Raw genomic sequence first — 22509 nt, 5'->3', positions numbered from 1 at the left:
AAGCTTTCATGCAGATGTTCAAATCACCATAAGCCCATTTTCCTTGGGCAAGAAACTAACTATGCTGACTGAATCTTAAAGTATGTCAATTTAATTTCTCCTGTGACCATAAAAACTAATTAGTCAACCTAGAAAAGAGATGAAAAAATGATGTACTCCTTTCAGAAGTGGGGGACTGGGGGTGTGGAATATTTAATATATTGTCAAACTCAGTTGATGTGTTAGTTAATTTCTCCCTTTCTCTTTTATTCTTTGTTGAAAGATTTCCTGCGATGTAGTGAAGAGAAATGAAGGATTGGGCTATATTTCACAGGGCAAAGAAATCTGAAAGGGGCATGCCCTTATATCTCATTTACTCTGTTACCTGCTCCTAAAATCCTGAAATTTCACAAAATAGGTTGGGGAAATTCAGTTGATTGAAGGATTTCCTGAGCAACCCAGTGCTATATTAAAACTACTATAGAACAACCAACCGCCATACAATTAACTTATTTAATCTTTCTTGTAAGGGTTTTTCTTTTCTTTTCTTTTCTTTTTTTAAAAAGAAGCAGTATGTGAGAAATGGAGTCATTAAAAATGGCAATCCAACATTTATGTATATTGGAACCATGATCCTTTAATGAAATATGTCAATATTCAAGACATTGTTAGCTTCCTAGATTAATGACTCACATCCCAGGAGTAGAGTTGGCCTCTATTGAGACCATATTGACATATACCTTGCATAATCTCTCAATATGCTAGAATAGAAAGTCATTTGGCACCAGACCAATTAAAAACAGTTGACATTTCTTTTGGGTGCCATTCAGTTGCTAAGTAAAAGTTCAATATGATGTGGGATGAGATTCCATTTCTCAAAATTACAATTCCTATTTATATTGGAGAGCCCTTAAATCAAGTATTTGCTTTCCCTCTTTAGAATAGCCCCTCCCTTCCCTCCCACAGCTCCCTCAGCCCAGGGCTTTACCTGCCAATGACCTCGATGTTGGAGATGGCATAGAAGTATTTGTAGAGGTTCTCTCGCTGAACATAGGTGCCACCCAAAGCAGGCCGAAGCAGTTTCATGCGCAGGTCAGTGGCGGTGAAAAACTCCTTGAGTCCCTTGGCGCTCTCCAGCCTGGTGTAGAGGTTGTCCAGGTTGCGGAGATCCGGACCAGCAAAGATGGCAAAGCGGTCTCGTACCTCAAAGCGCACGTGCTTCTCCTTCTTGGAGCCAGCCCACCGCGAATACTCCTCTGTGCAGACCACCCGATTGGCACTCGTAGAGGACAGGTCACGGACTCTGCGGGGAGGCATGTTGAAGGCTTCCATGCAGTCTTCGGCGTAATACTGATAGGGATGCCAGGTCCGCCCATTGTCCAGTGACTTCTCCAGCATCATGATCGTAGGACGACCGTATTCGAAGGTCACCACTATGTCATCAGTCAGCTCAATGCTCTTGTTCCAGGAAAGGGTGATATTGGCTTCCAGTGGACTTGGGTATCGGCTCCATGTCACACTCTGCCAGTAGGTGGCCAGCCCCTCATCCTCCTTGTCAAACATGAGCCGAGGTGGGTGGGCCAGGTCTGGGTTTGAAGCATCACACTCATCACTGCACAAGTATGGGTTTTCCTGGGGGAGGGGGGAAAGGAAAGGGGAAGGGCAGCTGTTGGCTTGTTAGCAGGGACCCCCTAAAAACAGAACAAGCACCACCCTCCCCTCTATCCCAGAAGCTGTCTCCAGTATCTATGTATGTAATGTATGATTGTTCTCAAGGCTACCAGAAAATATTTTCCTCAACAAAGGGGACAGAAAGTACTTGAGAACATCTAATAATGGAATGGGGCAGTCTCTGTCTGTAGGTTGGGGAAAATTTCCAAGATACAAGATTATTGGGCAGAGTTTCCAGAGTTGGCAGGTCAACATCAGTCCCTCTACTTCCCTTTTAAAGCGTAACAATGCAGGTTACTGCATACAAGCTCTAGCAAATATCCCATTGCTTTAGCTCCAGGCACTTACTGAGAAAAAATACTTTACCTTCTAACTCCTTTTGTTCTCATATTGTCTCTTAGGTTGCTTCTAAAACCATATCTCAGCATATGGAAATTTGCACTATGATAGACTTCCTGGGAAGCAAAGGCTGCATATTTCTAATATGACAATGGTCCCAGGTAATATGTTTCCTCTTTGGATTAGCCCTGACCCCTATTGTTGCCATTTAAATCTATTTTCTCTTATTTGCTTTTTATATGTGAACTCACACTGGAATCCTCAAAAGGTTACTCATGAAACTCTGACTCCCCAGGCCATTTTCAGTCCTATTTGATGAATATTTCAAATCCTTCATTTGGTCAGAAGCAAAACAGCTAGAATCCTCGCATTAAAACTTCTTGCTGCTTCTTCATATGGGGGCAAGAGGTGCTCATTAACTCCTGAGATAGAGAATCAGCATGGGACCCAGTGTCTAGATGGGATAGAGGCAAGATGCCAAAGGTAAATCCCCAATTTCTATAGCCAGGCATAGGTAGCCCAGGAGGGCTTTTATTTGCTCTTAAGCCTGTTGATAGCTCTTCCCTGTCTCAGTTCTAATGCTTTAAAGGGCACCCCAAAGCCCCCTTGTACAAAAATAGTCCTTCTCCAATCCCTTCCCTTCCAACCAACCTGAAATTCAAAGACTCAAAGGATCAAACAACTACCAGAGTGGGAAGGACTCTTAGTTCAACCCTGACATTTTAGAGATAAGGAGAGCAAAGGCCAGTGAAGGAATGTGAATTGACTATGGTCATACAGTGAGTAAGTGGTAGAGGGGAGGACCAGAAGCCACATCCTAACTATAGAGTCCATAATGTATTAAGCAACAAAAGACATCTCTGTCTCTAGATGCCCATTATCAGCCTTCTCTAACTTTCTCTTATTAGCATAGATGAATTAATGAGATTAATATGCTATTACTCTAGGTCCAGAGGATATCAGATAGTCCTTCCAGAACTGCTTTCTACTTTCCAATCCTCCCCCCCCCCTTTTTTTTTTTAAACAAGCTCTCCTGATCCAGTGGAAGGAGTACTGGCTCTGGAATCAAAGGAAATGCATGCAAATCTTATATCTGTCACTTGTGTGACCTTGGGCAAGTTACAACCTCTTAAGGTTTCAGCTCCTCACTGTAAAATGAAAGGACTTAGACCAGGTGGCCTCCAAGATCTTATCCATCTCTAAATATATGATTTGTCACTTTCTTCCTTATTTTGGGCTTTTCTGAAAAGGCACGTAGGGTTAGGGAAGGGGTGGGAGGCAATGGCTTTAAGGAACAATGTTTCATTTGGGATAAATTTCCCAGAAGACTTATCTGGAACACTTTCCCACTATCTTAAAATATCAATGCCCTACCCATTGATATTAGCCTAATGGCAACCTGTTAATAAGCATTACTGTAAGCATAATAAAAATTATACTGCACAGATTGTATCAAGGGCAGGAACTATCCATTTTCCTATGTCCTTAGATACTCTCTCAAAATCCAACACAAGAGTGACCACAGTGGACTCCTGATCGCTACCCATAGCTGACTACTGCAGGGGAAAGGGAGTTGCCTGATCAGATTCTCCCTCCTACTGTCTTTTTTCATTCTCTCTCACCCAAACCCCAAAGAATAGTATCCTGGGACAAGAATTCAAAAGATGTCATAGCTGACATCTCCCTTTTTTACTGTCTGTCCATTATTAGAAAACTGAAACCCTGCTACCACTGAGATCTAACCCCTCTGCCAAACACTGTCTTGCCCTAACCTGGGGAGTCAAAGCGCAGCCCCCTGCTCCTGGCTCTGAGAAGCAGATGGCCAGAAATGCTAATGAATCAGCCTGTGTATTTACCAGCCTGCTCCTGCTGTGGAGAGAGTTTAATAAACAGCAAGTACAATAAATAAATCTAGAAGCTGAACCAGACTGATAATCTCCCATTATCCATTCATTCTCATTCTCATTCTCTCTCTCTCTCTCTCTCTCTCTCTCTCTCTCTCTCTCTCTCTCTCTCTCTGTTTTCCACACACACTTGACTATTTGATCTTTAATTTTTTTAAGTAACAAGATATCCTGTTGCCATAGACCAAGTCTTACCAAAGCTGAAGTCCCAAATACACAATTGTTTTATTATATCTGACATCTCCCCCACCTTTCCTTTCTGCTTAAGGAAATTTGGAAAATTAATTGAACTGCTAGAAGCATGGTCACCCCTAATACCCCCACCAACCCAAATGCCCTGGAACACAGCTGATTAAATTGTGTGTGAGTAATGGGAATTTAGAACCAATCTCTATGAAGGGCAACTGTGGTTCACCCTTGTCTGTTGCTCCTTTGCTGCTTTCCACTTATTTTCATTAGACATGGCTGAATAATAAGATAAATGATGATGATGATAATGAGATATAATATGAAAAAGAAGGATTACATCAAGATTATGTTCCTAACCTTTTAAGATGACAGAATCATAGCCTGAAAGGCTGGAAGGACTTTAGAGATAATCTAGTTCATATGAGTATAGAGTTAGAGATGGAAGAGATTTTAGAAGTTGTCTAACCCCTTTCTTTCACAGATGAGGAAACTGAGGACTGGATAGAACAAGTGAGTTGCCTGAATTAGAAAACCAGCAGAGCTGGAATCCAAACTGAAAATCCATTGCACCATGGGGACAGAGTCAAGAAACATGGCTTATCTGTGTGACCTCGTATAAGTCAATCTGCCTGTCTCTCAGACTTCTTAATCTGTAAATTGGGGATAATCATATTTATGCTACCTGTCCTATAGGGTTGTCTGAGGCTAGCATACTGTAAACTTTAAAGTGCTCCAAAAAACATGAGCTACTATTGTGACAAAGGAGGAAACTAAGGCCGAGGTAGGGGAAGTTCCAGCTCAAGTCATGCAGTGAATGAGTGGAAGAGTTAAGACCAGAACCCAGGGCTCCAGACTCTGTGCAAACTCCTTTCTGTTACACAGGGTCAATTATTAGATTGGGAGACCTTAACCAAGTGGTGACTCAGAGTCCCTCTCCCAACCGCAGTCATATCCAGTCTTGGAAAAAGCCAAAATATTAACACCTGCCTGCCAGCCTTTAAAGTTACACAACAGCAAATAGAAAGGTTAGTTGGGGGGCAGCTAGGTGGTGCAGTGGATAGAGCCCCAGCCCTGAAGTCAGGAGGACCTGAGTCCAAATTTGATCTCAGACACTTAACACTTCCTAGCTGTGCAACCCTAGACAGTTAACCTCAATTGCCTCAGGGGAAAAAGAAAGAAAAGTTAGTTAAAAAGAAAGTATAAACTGATGGGGGTGACAGAGTAAATGATGCAAGGGAAGATGGGTAGGGAGTGGTGAGAAAGTATAGCAGACAGTCTAGACCAACAGAACCAAAGAGACTCAACAGCCAGAAGTTCTTCAAAACCCAGAAATGGGGGATGCCTGGGAGGTTGAAAGAATAATCTCAGATTCCACCCAGATGAAACTCCAGTCCCTCCCTGGGGATACCATTCCATTGGTGCAATCTGACACACACAGGGGAGAGGGGTCATAATGTTTAACTGCTCTCAGTGAAGAATGGTGAAAGCTGGAATCCTTATTCCATAACCTGTTCAGTGCTCCCTTCTCTGTGAACCAATAGTGAGCAGAACTAGCACCCAAAAGTTACTCAGAACCAGGAGATCCGATGGTTTCTCTCCCTTCCCAGCTGTGAACTCCCCAAAAGACAAGAAGTATGTCTCTCTATCAATTCACATGAACTCATCTGTATAAACATGGGGAGTATGACTATGACAGTGAGAATATTCGGGTCTTAATGAAATAGCAGAGAATTTATTCACCCAGTGAATTCTGTCCTTTAAAGCTGGATTTTTGGAATGATGTCACATTTATTCCAATAATGTTTCCATCACTTAAGACATTTTGAATTTTGCTCAGAATTGAGTATTTTGCTTTTTCAATCGATAACCATAAATAAGAATTCACCCAAAGGGAGACTGATAGGGAGAGTTGACATGATATTGTGTAAGAATTTTTGGAAGGAAATTGGAGTATCGAACCTAGGGAAGAGGAAATTTAAGGGAGATGACCATTGTCTTCTAATATTCACATGGATATTTTTGGAAGGGAGAATTAATCTAATTTTTCATGTAAGCTTACATAAGAAAGAAATTCTAGACCTGTAGTATAGTGCAAAAAGCAAAAAGATCTATCTCTGCCCTCCCTCCTCTTTTCTTTCTGTCTAAAGGAATCAAAGGATTAATTGAATTGTTAGAATGCTGGTCATCTCTAAGACCTTAGCAACACCAAGTTCTCTGGATCACAGCTAGTTAAGTGGTGTGGCATGATGGGATCTCAGGCAAGTTTTGTTTTTTCCATGCAACTCACTTTCCTGAGTTCCAGCTTTCTCAATTGGAGAAATGAGATGATGGCCTTTGGGTTCTCCTCATATTCTAGTTCTATGCTCTTTACAAAAACAAACGTCACATTTGAAAATTATAATGATATCCCTTTGATACCTGAGAGGCATCACAGTTTAATGGATCAATTCTATATATTGATTGCAAGATCCCAGGAAAGATTCTTAACCTAAAAGTAACTTCAGCAGCTCTTAGGCTTAAGTTGTGGGGCAGCTGGATGGTGCAGTCCATAGAGCACTAGCCCTGGAGTCAAGAGGACCTGAGTTCAAATCCAACCTCAGACACTTAATACTTCCTAGCTGTGTGACCCTGGACAAGCTACTTAATCCCAATTACCTTATCAGAGAAAAAAATTTTTTAAAAAGATTTAAATTGTAGAGAAAGCTGAGGACATTTCCTCACTAGGAGCTCCCTACACTCCAATGAAATCATAGCAATCATAGCACCAGTTTAAAAAAAAAATACCATATTGTTTGGCTGTCTGGCTTCCTGAATTTGGAGACAGAAAGACCTGATTTTGAATTCTTTCTCCAACTCAGACCCTCTCTGATCATCAATTTCCTCATTTATAAAATGGAGATAATAATACCTACAGTAACTATCTTTCAAGGTTGTTCTCAGGTTCCAATTAGATAATGTATGTAAGCATTTTGCCAACCTTATAATAACATGTAAATGTTAGCTATTTTTTATTATATCCATCTAACAACCTTTTGAAATAGGAAGGACTGGTATTATTTTTACTTTACAAATAAAGAACAATGAGTCTCAAAAAAGTAAGTGGCTGGCTTTTCTGTCACATACAATCATTAAAATGGAAAAACTAGGGTTAGAGCTTAAGAATTCTGACTTCTTGTTTGGTGCTCTGTCTACCAAACCGTATTTTGAAGCTTTGCCTAAAAAAGTATCTATCACCCATCCAAATTAGTTCAGGCCTGAAGTATGAACAAAATTAGTCTAGGCGTAAAAGAAAGCTGCAAAAAATCTCCAATTTAGTTTTTTTTAAAAAAGGGAAAATATAGTCCCACAGTCTTTCTGCTATGCTTTTTCACCAAGCATCACTCCTACTGCCAGACACCCTACTGTTCTGACATGGGGGAGTATGGCCAGGGCCAAGGAACATCTTAGCAGCTAACAGATTTTTTTTAACCTGTCTACCGACTTGCCAACAAAACCCTGTCTCATCTTCAATGCTGCCAACCTCAACTGGGTGCTGAGAAGCAGATGTTGGCAGAGTCTAAGGTGGGTGGCAAGTAGCTGCCAAGGACAAGCCCTGAGGGTGGCAATGGGGGGGAGGAAGGGAGGACAATCAGGAGAAAATGAGGATCAATAAAAAAATCATCTGGGCCTCATGTAGCCCTGCAGGATGGAGGAAAGCTAACCTAAGATCACCAGCCCTTGTCAATATAAAGCAGGACTTGGGATGGACAGGGAAACCATCCTGGCAAAGAGGTGAATAGAGGGAGCTACCCAAATGTTTCTCATATCTTATCAACATTCTTCTTTTTCATTTTGTTCTTCTTCTGAGGAGAGGTCTGAAAGACTGTGGGGGTCTTCTATTCAGGGAGAAAAGGGCAGGGGAAATTCTTCCTAACGAGCTGTTTCCTATTTATTGATAAGAAAAGTTGGAGCTGGAATAAATTATTAATACAGTGGAAATGGAGCCTTTCTACTGAGGAGTTTCTAATTCTAGCACATGAAATCTCTCTCTCTGTCTCTCTCTGTCTCTCTGTCTCTCTGTCTCTCTGTCTCTTTCTCCACTTTCCTCTTCTCCCCTTTCTTTCCCTCTCCTCTTTCCTCTCTATTTCCCATTTTCCTTCTCTCTCTCCATCTTTCTCTCTGTCTCTTACTGTCTCTCTTGATTTCTGATTCCCTTTCTGCTCTTCCTCTAATCCTTCTTCCCTCTTCTCCTTTCTCCCTCCTCTCTGTCTCCCCCTTACATTTTTCCTGTCTCTTCCTTTCATTCTCCCTCCCCTTTTTCTCTTTTCCCACTTATTTCTCCCCCTCCTCCCAAATCTCTTTTTTCCCCTTTCCCTCCCCCTCTCTCCTCTCTGGTATACTGATTCTTCTCTCCATCTCACTTTCCCTTCACTTCTTCATCCCTCACCTCTTTGCCTCACAGTTCCCATCTTTTCAGTTTCTCTTAAAGAAAAAGGAACACTAGTGCAAGGTGACCCCCTCAGCCAGGATGGCAGAAAACTTTGTGTTCCATTCAAGATCCCGTGAATCAGCAGAAACTGACACTGCCCTGTCTTACAGAGCAGTCCTTAGTAATCATAAGTCAGGATCTGGGGGGGTAGGGGTGAGGTGGGACATGCCTTCTGTTTTTATGAGATGCTTCCTCTTGGACTGAACCAATTACTTAGGCAGAGCAAGAAGAGCCAGGTAAGGTATGCTTCTTTCCCTAGAGACCTGCCTACTGTGGAAGCCATCCAAGAGATGCCAACTCACTTGTTTCTCACCCTGAACCTTGCCCCTGAGACAACCAGTCTGTGACCAAGGAAGGGAAGACTGCCTCAGCATACAGAATGAAATGGCACTTTGGAGGTCAAAGGGATCTTAGAAACCATTTAATCCAACCCCTTCATTTTATACAGAAAGAAATTGAGTCTTAGATAGGAATTGGGGGAAATGACTTGTCCTGGACCACAGTGACGAGATGAAGACTAGATTCCTGGTGTCTTTATTCCCAGCTCAGAACTTTTTCCCATTATAGCATCCTACTTCTTAATTCCCAGAGAGCCCTTTAGTGCACTTACTATGGGGCTGAGGTATTCCCAGCCTATGGTATGGTTAGGTGGGAGTGCAATAACACCAGCAGCACACTTATATATTGCATTTTCATTATATAAGCCCTTTAATCATCCAGAGAGTTCAGCCCCTAAGCTTACTTGGCCCAGCAAGTCATAATTCAAGCAATTATGTCAATTAAGGAAGCTGAACTAGACAATCTCTCAGGTCCCTTCCAGCCCTAACATTCTATGTTCCAAAGTCCCTAATAATAGCACCTACTTCGCTGCACTGTTATGAGGATCAAATGAGTTAATACATATAAAGAACTTTCCACCCCTTAAAGAGACATATGTCCCTATGTGTATGTATACATATTGTATTTTGCTCTAAAGTTCTATGTCCTAAAATTCTTTCAAATACTGACATTCTATGTTCTAAAGTTCTAATTTTCTATGTTCTGAAAATGCCTCTTATTCTGACACCCTGTGCTAAAATAAGCAGTGATACCCTGTGATTCAGTGGACTGGGAGTACCCACAGGGCCTGTGGTACTTAGGGGTATGGGAAGTAAAAGATAAAGAAGAGATTCAAGACCCTTATCCTCGAAAGCTTAACCATTTTTTTAAACCACTCAGACCCTAGTTCTTTCACTCCTAACAACTAGGGACCCTTGCCTTGGCTTCATGACTTTCTCAGGTAACCTCATTTTCTTCAAGGAATTTTCCAAAGCTAAGTAGAGGAGAGTAATGGAAGGCTCTCTGTGAAAATGAATGGATATTAGCAGGGTGTGGAGCTCTCTGAAGGAAAGGGGATATGGGTCTCTAAGTCTTCTTCCCTGATGGAGCTAAAGGAAGCTTAGGGCTAACTATAACCAGCATATGTCTATTTGGTTATTGTGTCCCTTCCTCCCTTGGCCTTAATCCATCAGAGAATAGATTCTTTATGCTTCCCTAGGAGAAGGCAGAACACATAGAATGTGCAGATTGCCAGTACATACTGATAGCTCACAATACCACTGATCCTTCCCTTCCATTATAATGTATGGCAAATTGAGTCCAAACTCCAGGATTTATTCACTATATTGTATCATAGATCCCTTTGACAGTCTGATGAGTTCTATGGACCCTTTCACAGAATAAAAGTGTTTTTTTTTTTTTAAATTCAGAATGAAAGGAAATGCTAAATTTCAGTTAAAGATTACTATAAATAAAATTGTAATTTTTTTCCTATCCAAGTTTATGGGATTATATTAAAACTCCCTACTTCTATACACAGCTATGATATTCATCCTGATGCAGTGGTTCAGTGGTTCTTTTGTGTCTGGATTAAGGTAATTGAGGGGCATATGTGTCTATCCAGTCAGTAATCTGGAATCTAGGATCCATTGCCTCTTACACTCCATAAGGAACTAGGATATACATATCCATGTGCATACAATATATAAATATACCCAGCACAGACAGAGATCCTTGAAATACCAACCGGCCTTTCTTCTTCTACCATTTATTGAATCTGCTTGCTAGCAAGTGTTTGCCTTTCTAGGACCTGGCATAAACTGTGACACAGCTGAAAAGACATCAGGTGTTGAAGTCCCAAAGAAATCAAGAGACAGATGAGGAAAATTTTCAATAAACATTGTTTCTTCTCCCACTATTAACTCCTTCCTTTTTTTTTTTTTTATCTTTTTCCTTCTCTTCTTTACAACTGAACCCTTTGAAAAAGTCCCAACCAAATATGTGATGAAGTGTGTGTGTGTGTGTGTGTGAACAGTAAGATAATCATATACATGAGTAGAATTGTAAGTTTAAAGTTTATGCCTCAAAATACAAAACCTTACTCTGTTAAATGCAAAATAAACATCTGAAGCAAGAGGCTCATTTTATTCCATCTCTTCTCACTCCCTAAAATTCAGGGATTTCTTGGGCAGTAGTGATATCCACCAGTATAAGACCACCTTTGAAAGTGCTTGGCTACTGATATCTAGCAAAAGTCTCTCAAATTAGTGTCTCAAGAAGCAGGAGGAAGAGGGACTGGGTGAAGCATCATTAGCCCTGCACGCATTATCTGCAAGATTTCAGTAAATCCTTGTAGGATCTCAGTACTTGAGATGCAGTGGTGTCCTGGGGAGATCTGATTTACTGGAGTACAGTGCACCAGGATGAGACTTGTCCCAATGGACCCAGTAGCTCTAATGTGCTCTACTTGCTTTTCCCCTGTGTTTGTGGGCAGGAATGACAGTGTCCTGCTCCAGGAAGCTAATTAATTGCCAACTTCATATACCAGTTTTGGGTAGGTAAGCCCAACATGACTGGTACTTTTTCTCATCTCAGTTTGGTTTTTTTTTGACCATCATGCATGACCATCCTTTAAGATACCAAATCAGCCAACCCCAAAGATTGGCAGTCAGTCCTTTTCTGAAAGGCTATGTCATGTACCAAACCAGAGCAGGAGTTTTAAATATAGGGTTCACAGACCCCTTTCACCAAGGGACATAGATAAATTTCAGAGGATCAGGGAACTTGGATGGGAACAAAATGCATTTTTATTTTCACCAACAAAAATGTAGAATTTCCTGCAATTAGAAATTTAAAACAACTCATTAGACTGAAAAGGGGTTCAGAAGCTTTCCCAAAAATTGCATGACATAAAAAAGTTAAGAACCTTGAAATTATAGGAATATGGCTGTGATTGAGGCACAGTTCCTGGGAAGGAGAGAGATGAAAGAGGAGGTTCCAGGGAAGGAATGAGGGCAACCAGGAGCAGCACCAAATGCCTCCTCCTTCCCACCACAGTAACTGGCATTAGATCCAGAATTGTCTGATTCTTCCTCCTCCCTCCACCTCTTATCCCCAGCAATGTAATCTGCCTGAGATCTGCTTCAGGAGTCCTGGCAGGGAAGAGTTAACTTCTGTAGAAGCTAAAAATTCTATTCTTAAAGTGATAATCTCTGCTTTGCCCCAGGGCATATACAGTTCGTCCTCAGTCCCCTTTTCTATGTAATAATTTCCAAACGACTCCTTTTTTGGGGCTGATAATCCCATCACCAGCTGATACTGCACCTGCCCTGTTCCCTATGGCCTCCCTCAGCCCCCACCTACCCTTACCAAAGACCAATGTAAGTCTACTGTCAAGCAACTCTTTCCTCTCCTCTCCTATCTCATCTTTTTCTCTCTTCCTCCTCCTCCTCTCTTCTTCTTCCTTCTCCTCCTCCTCCTTCTTCTCTCTCTGTCTCTGTCCCTGACTCTCTCTTTCTCTCTGTCTATCTGTCTTTCTCTTTGTTTCTGTCTCTCTCAATCTTTGTTTTTCTTTTTCTGTCTCTGTCTCCTCTCTCTGTGTTTCTATTCTTCTGTTTCTGTCTCTGGCCCTCCTTTTACAAGCTAAAGGTTCATGAAATACAAGGTAGAATTAATTCCCTGGCTCACAAACTCGTACAATATTAGAACCACCTCTACCTTTGAGATGATCTAATCTAATTCATTTCATAACATGAGAAAGTATAGATCAGAGTACTAGAACTGGAGTCCGAAGACCTGAATTCAAATCCTGACTCTGCTTCTTATTATTCTTGTGATCTTGGGCAAAGTCCCTTTTTCTTTCTGGGCCTCGGTTCCTTGGGGTATATATGAACCAAATGATTCCCTTTCAACTCAAATCACGATACTATAATTTGCCTCAGATTGAAAACAAGAAGAGAAAGTGGGATTGTTATTTGTGTCCCATATCTTTCTCTTGCCTCTATACTTCAGTCCCTAGCATTCGTTTCAGTAGAATCAGTCTAGTGTATCAATTCCTCAAAGGCAAAATTAAGTATCTCACATATCTCTTTCATTCCATCTTTGGAGAGAAAAGGAGAGAGAGACAGAGATAGAGACAGACAGACAGAGACAGACAGAGATGGAAAGATAGAGATAGACAGAGACAGAAAGAGATAGAGACAGACACAGAAAGACATAGACACACAGATACACAGACACATAGAAAGACAAAGAGACACAGAGACATAGAAACTATTCCTTAATTCTACCTTTTCTTGTTCCCATCCCTAGCCGCGCCACCTCCTCTGCCTGCCCCAATACCTTCCCTTTTCCCCTCTGCTTATTTAAATCTTATATATCAAAGGTCACTCACATCCTACCTCCTTTATCCTTGACCCTGATGCCCCCAGCTTCTGATTGCACTCCCCTTTTCTGAATTGCTGCAGAACTGAGTATGAACCACATTTTGTTAGTTTATTTTTAAACCACATTAAATTACTCTCTGGTCTATTTTTCAAAGGCAGGAATTAGTATCTCAGATATCTCTTAAATTCCATCATTGGACAACTTATCTACCAGAAGGTCTTTCTTAAAGTGATGCTTTGATAGCTTTATGTTTTTTTTTCTACTGCTTCTAGTATTAGCTTGTACTTGTTTATGCTTGCTCTTGCATTAGAATGCTAAATACCTTGAGGACAAGAACTGCTTCATTTATGTCTTTGTTTCCTCAGTACTTAGCACAATACTTGTTAGATTGTTGATTAACCAATTTCTCATAGAAACTAGCATGATGCTAGGGACCTCACAGAAGCGACATTATAAATACCTGTTGGTTTGATTTTTATGACAGTCCCAGATTATCAGTTTGGTAAATTGGATTTGGGGACATTGCTTTTTTAAATGAAAACATACCCATCCTAAGTACTGTGGTAACATGTACAAAAACCCCTCCCTGAAAGGCATTTATAATCTAGTTTAAGAGACACCAATGCAGCTTTAGGAGAACTTAATGACATTTATAGAATAACATATTGTGAATTCAATTCAGATTTGTAACAGCATGAACAAGAAATAAGGAATGGGACAAAAAAGGAGCCACTCTCACAGTTCTATTGAATCAGAGTTCACCTTTATAAAGCACTTGTAAGATTTATATAATGACATTACAAGCAAGATGATCAAAAGAGTTGCCTAAGGTTACACAACTATGAAATATCAGAGACAAGAGTTTTAACTCATATTTCTGGGCATCTAGGTAGTGTAATAGATTGAGTATTAGACTTTGGGCTTAGAATCAAGAAGATTTGAGCTCAAATTCAGTCTCAGATACTTATTAGCTTGGGCAAGTCACTTATCTATTTTCAGCCTCACTTCCCCCATCCCTGAGATAGGGATAATAATTACATGGACTTTCCAAAGTTATTATGACATTTAAAATGAGACAATATTTATAAAGTGTTTTGCAAATAAAATCAGCTATTTTATTATTGTTCTAATTCCAAAATCAGTATTCTTTTTGCTACATCAAATGCTCTTAGAAACAATGGTTCCTGAGAGATTATCTAATTCAACTTCCTGCCTTTTAGAAGCATCTCTTTCCTAGCATCCCTGAAAGAGATGGCTTCTGCTTGAATACTTGTAATGATGAGAAGCTCAGTTCCTCTCAAAGTAGCCCATTCCCATCAACAGATCACTCTTTGCTAGAAATTTTTGTTTGTTAGAACTGTTAGACTTGTTAGAAAATTTTTCTTTCTTTGTTATAGCTTGTTTATTATATACTTTTTGAGGGGTATATGTCTTATTTATCTCAAGCTTCCATCATGCTTTCTTCTTGTCTTATACTGCGAATGCTTCCAACTGAGCAAGAGAAGGAGAAAACAGTGCTGAAGTTAACTTAAGCACCATCTCTCTCTGGGACACTAATAAGACTTCACATTTATATAAATAGCACTTTGTAGTGTAGAAAGCACTTTCCTTACAGCAATATAATGAAATATATGGCCAAAATTAGCATCCCCATTGCACAGAGGAGAACAACTGAGATTCAGATTGAATTGTCCAGTTCCTCAGTTAGTTAAGAGTTGGACCTCAAGGCCAATTATCTGACTCTAGAACCAGACCGATTTGGACTATTACATCCCGGGTTCTCAGACAGCTGGTGCCTCTCCCTCTCTACTTTGGTCAATAGGGAATTCCCATAACTGGTTCTTCCCCTCTTTCGCCTCAATGGCAGACATACTCAACCTGTTCATCACCAGAGCTCAGAATCTTGGCAGCTGCCCCACTATTTGCTCCTTTCTCACCACCACCCCTCCCCCCTTGGATTCAGGACCTGGGACTCACCTCCCAAACGGCTGCACCATTTTTATTCAATAATTTCAAAAAACTGAAATGCTGGGGGGGTGAGGGCGGGGAGGGGGAAGGACACAAGGTGTTGAAACAGGAGAGAAGCAGCGCAGTAAACAGTATTCAGAGAGCATCCAGTAAAGTGCATTATTGATTCCGCACTAAGAAAATGCTTAGAGAGTAGGAAAAACGTCCTGCTCTTTAAAAGCCTGGGCGAAGAATAAGCTGGGTACATGCAGCCTTTGCAAAGAGGGACTGCTCTGCTGACATGAATATTTTATTATGCTAAAAAAAAAAAAAAACACGTTTGGATGATTTAAAGGGGGAGGGGCAAGGAGTGACTTGGGGTGAAGGGTTCCGTTCAGAAAAGGAAAAGGAGGGGGAATAGTCCTTTCTCCTTCTCCAACATGGGAAGTCCTCCTAAGTCACACCCCCAAGATGAAGAAAACCAAAGCAGGCTGGGACCTGGGAGCGCCCTCTTTCCGCTGCGACCTCCCTCTTAGGGAACAGATAGCAAGAACTCTGAAATGGGAAAGAGTCACCCCTCCCTTCGCCTGGCTTTCTTTAACCCCTTGTCTCAGGAGAATAAGGGAAACAAGGGATAGAGCTAAAAGATCTCCTTTTCCCCACAGTACAATGGGAAAAGTGCTGGATTTGGAGTCAGAGAGATTCTGGCTCTGCTACTTGCTACTTAAGTACTTTGGGGAAATTCTATAACCTTTCTGTAACTTAGTTTCCCTATAAATAAAATGAGGAAGTCCCTTCCAGCTCTCAGTCCTATGAATCCATGATCTTGTGATCTGTCTTTCTAAATAGCCTACTACCTCCTAGAAAGGCATAAATGGCAGGCATAAATAGCAAAGGACCTAAGCTCTGAACTCTGTGATCTATGATCTAAGACACAGTTAGCAGCCCTCCATTATTATCTTTGCTCCAGAGGAGTCAGATCACACAATATTTCACTCATTCCTTTGTTTGATAAATATGTTTTAGGACTTGCAAGGGGCTAGGTGGTATAGTGGATAGAGTGCTAGATCTGGAGTGAGTCAGGAAGACCTGAGTTCAAATACAGCCTCAGATATTACTAGCAGTGTGACCCTGGGTAAGTCACTTCATCCTGTCTGCCTCAGTTTCCTTCTCTTTCAAATGAGCCAGAGAAGAAAATGGCAAACCGGTCTAGTATTTTTACCAAGAAAACCCCAAATGGGATCATGAAGAGTTGGACATGACTGAAATGACTCAACAAAAGAAAGAAAGCTCCTTGAAGGCAAGGGCTGTGTTTGGGGTACTTAGATAGTACAGTGGATAGAGTGCTGGGCCTGTAGTCAGGATGACCTGAATTCAAATCTGACCTTAGACACTCCCTGTGTGACCTCTGGCAAGTCACGTACTCCTGTTTGCCTCAGTTTCCCCATCTGTAAAATGATCTGGAGAAGAAAATGGTAAGCTACTTCAGTGTCTTTGCCAAGAAAACCCCAAATGGGGTCACAGAGAGAGGTACTGTGCTGGGTCACTGGGTGGGAGACAGGCTCTTTTGGGATAGTCCCAGACCTCAGGGAACTTAACTCAGGGCACAGATTGCCATCCTACAGCACGGGCATTCTCTATGACAGAGGACTGGCCCATAGTAAGGGCGGGAAGCACTGGAGCAGATGTTTGTCAGCTTGTCCCTTCCAAGGAGAGCTCCTGTCTCACCAGCGCTAGATGCCCGCTGAGGTCCTTTCCAATTTGGAAGGTGTAATAGTGTCCTGTAGCAGTTGAGAGGAGGGAGCTAGCCCTGCAGTTTGGAACAATCAGGGGGGATTCACGGGGGAGATGGGACCTGACCTAGGAGCTGCAGGGTGGATGGGCCGGTGGGTGGGGGTAGCATGGGCCAGGAGAACACAGCCCATACGGGAGGGAAGCCCAAGGCTGGTTCTGGAACAATGAGCCCGGTTTGGCTGGAGCAGAGGGTGTGTGAAGGGGAGCGCTGGGAGATCAGGCTGGAAAGGTAAGCCAGGACCAGATGGTGGAGAGCCTTGACATTTAGCAACTCCAGGGACAAACACAGGCTTCTCATCACCAGACCAGCCTCCCTCCTCGAGGAAAGGTTAAAGGGACGGTGATTAATCCATCTAAAGAGGAGGATATTGAAGGGTGACAAACCAGGAGGGGGAACCCTCAGCCAGTGCTGCCCAGGCCCAGGGGACCCGAAACAAAACGAAAGCCTTAGGCTGTAAGAAGGGAGATTTGGGCTGGACATTCTCGGGACTGGAGACCATACAAACTTCTTGGAAGGATTCCTCCTTCCGGCGTTAGAAAATCTGAGTTCAAATCCTGATTCTTCTTCCCTGTGTAACCTCCTACGTCTCTGACCCTCAGCTTACTCATAGATACATTAGAATGTTGGACTAGTGAATTATCAGAACCCTTCTAGCTCTAAATCAATAAGCCTGTGAACCTTTCTGTATAGTTGTTATTTTTTAAAAGACACAATGGCCGGCTAGGCATGGGGGCGGGGGAGGGGCGGGGTGGCCAGGATGGACACACAGACAGGGGCTGCACAGACTGCAGGGATGGGGGTGCAGGGTGGGGTGTGTGTCTGAGGCTGACAAGGCAGGATGGCTTGGGGCTGCCTGGGCCTCCCACTTCCAGAACAATGCCAGGTACCCCTCCCCCAGGGCATAGAAATATATATATATATAAAGCCATAAAAATTTGTGTGAGGGTGGGACATCCCTTTTTATTTTAAGAAAATCACTTTTGGGACAGCAGTCTTTGATGCTGGGGGCATTCTACCCCAGCCCTCTTCTTCCTCTCCCACTCCCACCTCCTCAGCTTTCTGGTGTCTCTAATTATCAAACATGAATTAAATAAAAACAAACAAACAAAAAAGACAGTGATAAAATCTAATCCTCAGTTTGTCCATCTATAAAATGTCCTCTCATTTTATGCCTGCTAGGAACTCCCAGCTTAAACAGTCTATAGCTTGAAATCTGGGATGATTGAAAGCAGGAAAATGAGCCAAATGATGCTTTTAAGGTCTCCTAATCAGGTAGGTTTCTAATCATGACTCAGCGCTTTAAGGTTTGCTTGGATAGAGAGCAGAAAGCTGGTCTCCAAGTCAGGAAAACCTGTATTTAAATCCTGCCTTTGACATGTGCTAGCTGTGTGATTTCTCAGTACCCCAGGCAGTCCCAAAGAATTTATGTGAATCTTAATAACCTACAGTGGTGGAAGAATTTCTTCTTCTGGGAGACCCCTTTACCAGTGAAAGCTACCTCCTGTACACTTCTTTTCTAACCAATAAGGCAAGTAGAAGAAGGTCTATTATTTTATTAAGGAGAAAACTTAGGGAAAAGTGACTTGTTCAAGATCAAATAACCAGTAAGTGTAAGATGGATGACATCACAAAAACCAAATTTCCCTTCTTGGCAAAAGCACCGAGATCTGCTGAATAAAAGCTCTTTGATGGTGATAAGGAGAAAGAAGAGGAAGAGAACGGTAACAGCAAAGGAAGAACAAGCAGAGGAGGCAAAGCACCTTTGAGCAGCTAGATCTGGAAGTCCCCAGAATTCCCAAGAATCCTTCCAGCTCACTACTTCCCAAATCCCCTCCACAGACTGGGACTCAGCCAAGCTCTCAAGCTCCCTCCGTGTAGAGGAAGAGCTCCTTCCCCACCGGGCAGACAGCCTTGGAGCCAAATGCCTTCCACGGTTCTTCAGAGACTTTTAAAGACAAGGGGCTAAATTGAAAGCAGACTCCACACGTTCCCCTTCCTACTTGGCCCTACTCCCCCTACCGTATTGACCCCCACTCTATTCTTAGTTTTTGTACTGTTGTCTATTTTTGGGTATATCCATATGCATATATATATACATTTAAATCAATACACACATATATATGTGTGTGTGTGTGTGTGTGTGTGTGTGTGTGTGTATAAAATCCCTTTTCCATTTCCCCTAAAAACAGATCAGGTTCCTCCCAACATAACCATCTCACTTCCTTTAGAGCTGGTGCGTGGGAGAGCTCCCTCTGCCAAACAGACATGAAATAAATGAATTATCAAATAAGTAGATTAGCAAACTCAGTGATATTGCAAAGGGCAGGGGAGTGGCGTGGGGGTGGATAACTCCAAGACTGCTCCTCTTCCAATCCTCTTTTTCTGAGATGAGGGGTGTGTGTGTGTGTGTTTATTGAGAGGGAAGGAAGGAAGCTGATAAAGACAGCATGCTCAATCAGCTATGCACACACATACATAATGATGACAAATAATGCCCTGAATTTATCGGGCACCTTCTGAGAGGCTCAGAGTATTTGTTCCACATCAATTTGTCCCATTCATCCTAGAAACCCCCAAGTGACAGGACCAGTTTATTAAACAAATGGAATACAAGCTACAGCTGGTTCTGAGACCATTCACTCCTAAAGGGCAAGACCCCTCTAGATTTTACTATCTAACAAGCGGCTAGTCTACCATAATCATTTGCCACGTGCCTGCTCTTTCATGTCTTTCTGAACATAGTGGCCTGTCTTAAATGAGGTATCCCTTAGAGAGCAGGGGTCACAGTTCATCTGGATCCCAGAACTGAGAAAGACTTTAGAAATCACTTAGAGATGATATCAAATTGCTTGCCTTCTTAAGGAGGGAGATAATTTGGAACTCAAAATTAATTTTAAAATAATTGTTAAAAATTCTTTTACATGTAATTGGGAAATATTTAATGAAATAAATAAATAAGAATTTTTTAAAAATCACTTTAGGTCAACTCCTTTTTTTTTACATTTAAGATTTAAACATGTTTCCCATCTCTGTGCACTTGCTCACACTGTTCCCTATACTTCAAATGTCTCCCCAAGTATTCACCAGAAGAAACCCTATCTATTCTTTAAGGCCTTTCTTAAACAATTGTCCCATAAAGTGTTCTCTAATCACTTCTCCCACTAGCCCTTTTAAAAATGAACTTTGACTCTGAGAAGTCCTAGCACTTTGTATCTAATACTTTCATATTATTTTTATTATGTACTTATCTTATGGGGCAGCTTGGTGGTATAGTAGATATAACGCTGGGCCTAGAGTCCAGAGGACCTGAGATCAAATTAATTCAAATTTAAAATAAGAATTCATCCTTAGACACTTATTACCTATATGACTCTGGTCAGGTTATTTAACCATGTTTGCTTCAGTGTCCTCATCTGTAAAGGGAACTAAAGGAAGAAATGTCAAACCACTCTAGTATTTTTGCCAAGAAAACCCCAAATGAAGAATCAGGCATGACTAATCAACAAATAAAAAACAAATCTTGTCTTATTTCCCTGACTATCTTAATCCCCTTACTAGATAGCAAGCTTCTTGAGCTCAGGGCCATTTTTCTTTACAAATTCCATTTAGTGGAATAATCATGGATTTGGAGCTAGAAGGGACTTTAGAGGTCCATGAGTGCAAATCCTTCATTTTATAACTGATGAAACCAAAGAAGAGAGAATGACCTGTTCAAATCACACCAATAATAAATAGCAATAATGGAATTTGAACCTATCCAGGGCTATATTCAGGGTCCTTGCCTCTGTATCACATCACCCAGCAAAGGGATATTGCAAATATTCTTGTTAAATTCTTATCACATGCCTGATAAAATTTTCAAAAGAGAAAACTGGGGCTAAAAAGAAAAAGCAGTCTGCCCGAAGTTACAGAAACAATCAGTGGCCAGAAAAAGGACCAAAATTTCCTGACTCACCTAAGTAAGGTTCTTTCCCCTACATAGCATGTGGCTTGACACATCAAACACCAACTGCTACTTAATAAAGGCTCTTTGATGGTGGCCATGGGGGAAGGGGAAAAGATTGATTACAAAATAAATGAGACATGTGACAATGAGAACCTGGAAATCTCTGTACTTTTCAAGGGTGCCTCCACCCTGGTTGACCAGGGAAGGGAAACAGGCTCTTTTTTAGCTGGAGTTCTCCTTTCCCTCTTATTTACCCACCAGACGTTTTCTCTCCCGCTCACTACTTTCCGCCAGAGGTCAGAAGAAGGATAGGAATAGTGGGGAACTTTAAATCCAGCAAATGTTGCTCCTTGTTCAATCTTAGATGGAGTTAGTGACAGAAGGAGGTTGAAGCTCTTGGCTAAAATGAGATTTGGAGATTATCTACAGATTCTATTTTCTACATTATCTTTTTTAACCCATTAGCACAGATAACCCACCAGAGGATTTCCTTCCTGCCTCTTTCCTCTCCAAACCTTTCACAGGAGCTCCACACAGTAAAGGAATGGATTGGCGTGTTTGTTATCTCCTTTGATTTCCCCTGCCAACCTTTTGTAATCAAATAGCCAAAAGGCAGAGATAATAGGAAGGATGGAGAATAAAGTAAATGGCCTGGGTCTTCCATTCACTAGTCCCTGGATCACTCAGTATGGATGTTTGAGGTGGAGAATGTCAGTTTATCGTTTATTGAAGGCAAGGTCTGAATCTCTTATGTATTCAGTACAATCATAAAGTGTCAGAGCTGGAAGGACCTTAGAAATCCTGGGCAGAACTCCTTTCTCCCCTCCTGCCCCTTTGTCCTTAAACATTCCTGGTTATGGCTCTGCCCTTTTACTTCCAGTTCTGATACTTTATGATTGGAAAAAAGAGTTCATCTGGTGTGTGTGTGTGTATGTGTGTGTGTGTAGGAGACAATACCCCTGTGACAATAATATCAGAAGTCTCCAAATTTCAGTTGTTTTCTGCACAGCTCCCGCCTCCCTTACCTAGTAAACATCCCTAGAGAAGGACCTTCCATCAAGGTTATATCAAAGGAATCCACCAGAGTACACCCCGATTCACAGGTTAGCTTCCCTCAATACCATTTCTATTCAGTGGGATCCCATTGTCAGAGTTAGGAAGTAACACATGCTTAACAGCCAAACTTAATTATTATGACCATGATTTGGCCATGCTTGACCTGAAAGTTACTGTAACCCAGTGGGTTAAGAACTAACTGGTCTCAGAGTTCAAGGTCTTCCTTCGATACACACTGACTCGGACATACAACAACTGGGAAATTCATTTAATCTTGATCAGTTATCGGTTTCCTGATTTGTTAAATAAGGATGATAAAACACCCATTTCACAGGATTGTTGTGCAGATCAAATGAGTTAATATATGTAAATTACTTTGTAAAATTTCATGTGCTGAATGAGTGATAGCTGCCATTAACCGCTAAGTGTCCAATCAACTCTACAAATATAGAAGGTGCTGACCTGTATTAGTAGAGGGAATTCCTCATTAGGAACTGATGAAATTATATCT

General features: G+C 41.6%; 1 protein-coding gene across 2 annotated transcripts in view; it reads right to left on the bottom strand.

The window, feature by feature from the left end:
* NTNG2 (netrin G2) overlaps positions 1 to 22509 on the bottom strand; it is a 99306-nt gene that overhangs the window by 57460 nt on the left and 19337 nt on the right. For both annotated transcript variants that reach the window (XM_012553943.2, XM_031954878.1), the window contains exon 3: positions 968 to 1611. In XM_012553943.2, coding sequence (XP_012409397.1) covers positions 968 to 1611 — 644 coding nt within the window. The remainder of the gene's footprint in view (positions 1 to 967; positions 1612 to 22509) is intronic.

Source organism: Sarcophilus harrisii, chromosome 2 (genome assembly GCF_902635505.1).
Source record: "Sarcophilus harrisii chromosome 2, mSarHar1.11, whole genome shotgun sequence".
In the NCBI taxonomy this organism is placed as follows: domain Eukaryota; kingdom Metazoa; phylum Chordata; class Mammalia; order Dasyuromorphia; family Dasyuridae; genus Sarcophilus; species Sarcophilus harrisii.
Note: the sequence above shows the minus strand (reverse complement) of the source record. Positions and strands in the feature narration are given on the sequence as shown.